The sequence below is a fragment of the Capsicum annuum genome, chromosome 8, assembly GCF_002878395.1.
Source record: "Capsicum annuum cultivar UCD-10X-F1 chromosome 8, UCD10Xv1.1, whole genome shotgun sequence".
NCBI lineage: Eukaryota > Viridiplantae > Streptophyta > Magnoliopsida > Solanales > Solanaceae > Capsicum > Capsicum annuum.
The window spans coordinates 162,898,652-162,901,176 of NC_061118.1; the positions used below are offsets into that span (position 1 = coordinate 162,898,652).

Below are 2,525 nucleotides of genomic sequence, written 5' to 3' on the forward strand. Positions count from 1 at the left end.
CCTATTTTTTATCTTGAGTCGGGGGTCTATCAGAAACAACCTCTCTACTTCTTTGGAGGTAGCGGTATGGACTGCGTACATCTTACCCTCCTTTGTGGGAACACACTGGGTTTGTTGTTGTTGTTGATTTCTTTTTCAGTTGAAAGATTGTTCTTGCAATGAGGTGGATGCTTCTGTAGTGTGTATCATCGACATGTAGACGAGGATATTTATGGTTCATTGACATAGGCGGATGATGACACCATTTGATTACAAACAAGTCACTAGGTATCACCGGATGCGTTGCACTAATCTGAGATACTTTAGCAGACAATTTTCTGTTCATTATTCTAGTGCAATGGTTATATGTCCAATACAAAATACATCAAAATTAAAAAGTCCAGAATGGATAAACTACAATTCTATTATAGGAGTGTAAGGACACTGCATACATAACATATATATATTGATTGTACAATGCATCAGGTTAAACTTGGTATTCTTGTGTTGATCTAGTGAGAACAGCATATCCAAACTCATTATTTTTATATGTATATATACACACGCACTATGTTGTAGCATTATTGTAATCATAGAGAACTATTGGAGTACAGAAACCATCAGAATCTGCAGCATACGATGCACCCCTTGCCAAAGAAATTACTGCAACATATCATGGTTTGTTCAAGTTGTTGAAGGAGACTTCTCTAGCTATTCTGGCACCCCTTCCCTTGGCCATATAGAGTCCCACATGATGCATTAGCTCCTGCATGCCCAAATCATTAAATCGATTAATCGAAACGCTGAGTAAGTTAACCAAAGATAACGACAAATTTTTGATAGGTAAAAATTACCTGAGGATGTGGTGAAATATCTTTGGTATTTCTTGTCATGGAGGCAGGAAAATCAAAGGTGGCACATCCCTGAGAGTAAACTACTACTTCCTCCAAAGGGTTGAGGAAACCGCGGTTCTTAGCTGATAATGTTGAGCAAATGAAGTCCAGCACACAAATGTCTGTGCACACTCCTACCACCAACAGCTTAATTCAAACAAACGAACAGTCGGTCAACATTTTTCAACCATACGAACATACAAGTTGAACTTAGTTACGTGGACCACTGGAAGTGACTATCCAATGGGAACATATGTGATGAAGTTTTAAGAGAAACAAGAGATAGCACATACAAGTTGAATTTTGTTGTTCTTCACCCAATCAACGAACACATTAGAGCCATCCTCCTGAAAGGAACCAATATAGCCATCATAGCAATCTTTGCGCCTGATTGTTACATTTGGTTCCTTCTCCACCCATCTTAGTGCTGCAAAGTTCACCCCACAATTTCTTCTCAGAAGAAAGTCATCCAAACAATCAGAGCAACAATTATTCCTTCAGGGACATTTGATAAAATTGGAATAATACAGAGAAGATTAGCTCACACAAAAGCTTTTGTCCATTTATACTTCTAGATGAAAGTTATCGCAACTTGTATTTTTTGGGCATGAACTTATCTATGCTAGTCCTTTAGCTATTGCCTATTGGAAATCGAAGTCAACACTATAGAAGTTGGAAAGTTCACCATCAAAGCCTTCCCCAACCCACTCCCATAATCCAAATAAAAGAGTTTAATTCCTAATAAGTAGGTAGAAAGTACCAGGAACCAAGTTGGATTCATCAGTGCCAGTGATGCAGTGAGATGGATAAGGGTGTTCAAGTTTGTCAGGATGGTGTGAATCAAGAAAAGCAAGAACTGGCCATTTCTTGTCACAGAACACCCTAGCAAGCCTTGCTGATTCATCCATCATTTCAGACATCTGCCTGTTTGGCTCTCTTGGTGCCTATAATTTACAAGAAAAATTCATTGATTAAACCAAATAATTGTAATTAACTAGCTAGCTAAAACAGAGAACAAGTTTAATTTATGTACCAGATTTCCAGCACCAACAGTGCAAAAACCATTGATGATGTCCACAAGAACAAGGCCAGCCTTAACATCTTCAGTGATGATCACTGATTCCTCCTCTATTGGAATTTCATTCTTCAAAAGATCTACTGTTGTTATTACCATCTTGGTCCGTTCTTGCCAATTTTCTAATAATAGGATGGGGTGTTTGATTGATATTTATAAGAGATAAATACTGATTGATACGTTTTGTAAGTTTAGTCCAATTACCATGTCCCACCATTACGTTGATATTGTTATCAAAGGAGACTTGACTATTCCAGGGGTGTACAGATTAAACCGTTAAGTCAAATCAAATTGAAGAATCAAACCAAACTAAGAAAAAAAAACGACTTATGATTTGGTTTGGTTGGTTTGACATTTGAAAAAAAAAATTAGACCATTCTTGATTTGATTTGGTATTAACCCAAAAAAAATCAAATCGAACCCAAATCAAACAGACATAATATATATATGTGTGTGTATATATATATGCATGTATATAATTTAACTTTTTATACATAAAATATTAATTATAATTTACTTTTTAAATATTTTTTCAATTAGTTTTATTAATTTTCAATATTTAGAAAGTATATATATAT

The 2,525-nt window shown here is 35.8% G+C and overlaps 1 protein-coding gene across 1 annotated transcript; it reads right to left on the reverse strand.

Annotated features, from left to right (window-relative positions):
- Positions 1-385: 385 nt before the first annotated feature.
- Positions 386-2,149, reverse strand: LOC107840103 (nicotinamidase 1). Its single transcript, XM_016683832.2, has 5 exons — positions 1,906-2,149; positions 1,633-1,816; positions 1,166-1,299; positions 834-1,019; positions 386-745 (listed from the first exon to the last, which is right to left on the reverse strand). Exons 1-5 carry the CDS (start codon positions 2,044-2,046, stop codon positions 653-655), a joined length of 738 nt encoding a protein of 245 aa, XP_016539318.1. The 5' UTR covers positions 2,047-2,149; the 3' UTR covers positions 386-652.
- Positions 2,150-2,525: the final 376 nt, after the last annotated feature.

What these genes read in the sequence shown, in the direction of transcription:
- LOC107840103 (XM_016683832.2), bottom strand. Translation starts at nt 2,046, where the DNA reads ATGGTAATAACAACAGTAGATCTTTTGAAGAATGAAATTCCAATAGAG. An exon ending in AGAACAACAAAATTCAACTT is followed by an intron (nt 1,020 to 1,165) that starts GTATGTGCTATC and finishes GTTTGAATTAAG; the next exon opens with CTGTTGGTGGTAGGAGTGTG. An exon ending in ATATTTCACCACATCCTCAG is followed by an intron (nt 746 to 833) that starts GTAATTTTTACC and finishes TTGGGCATGCAG; the next exon opens with GAGCTAATGCATCATGTGGG.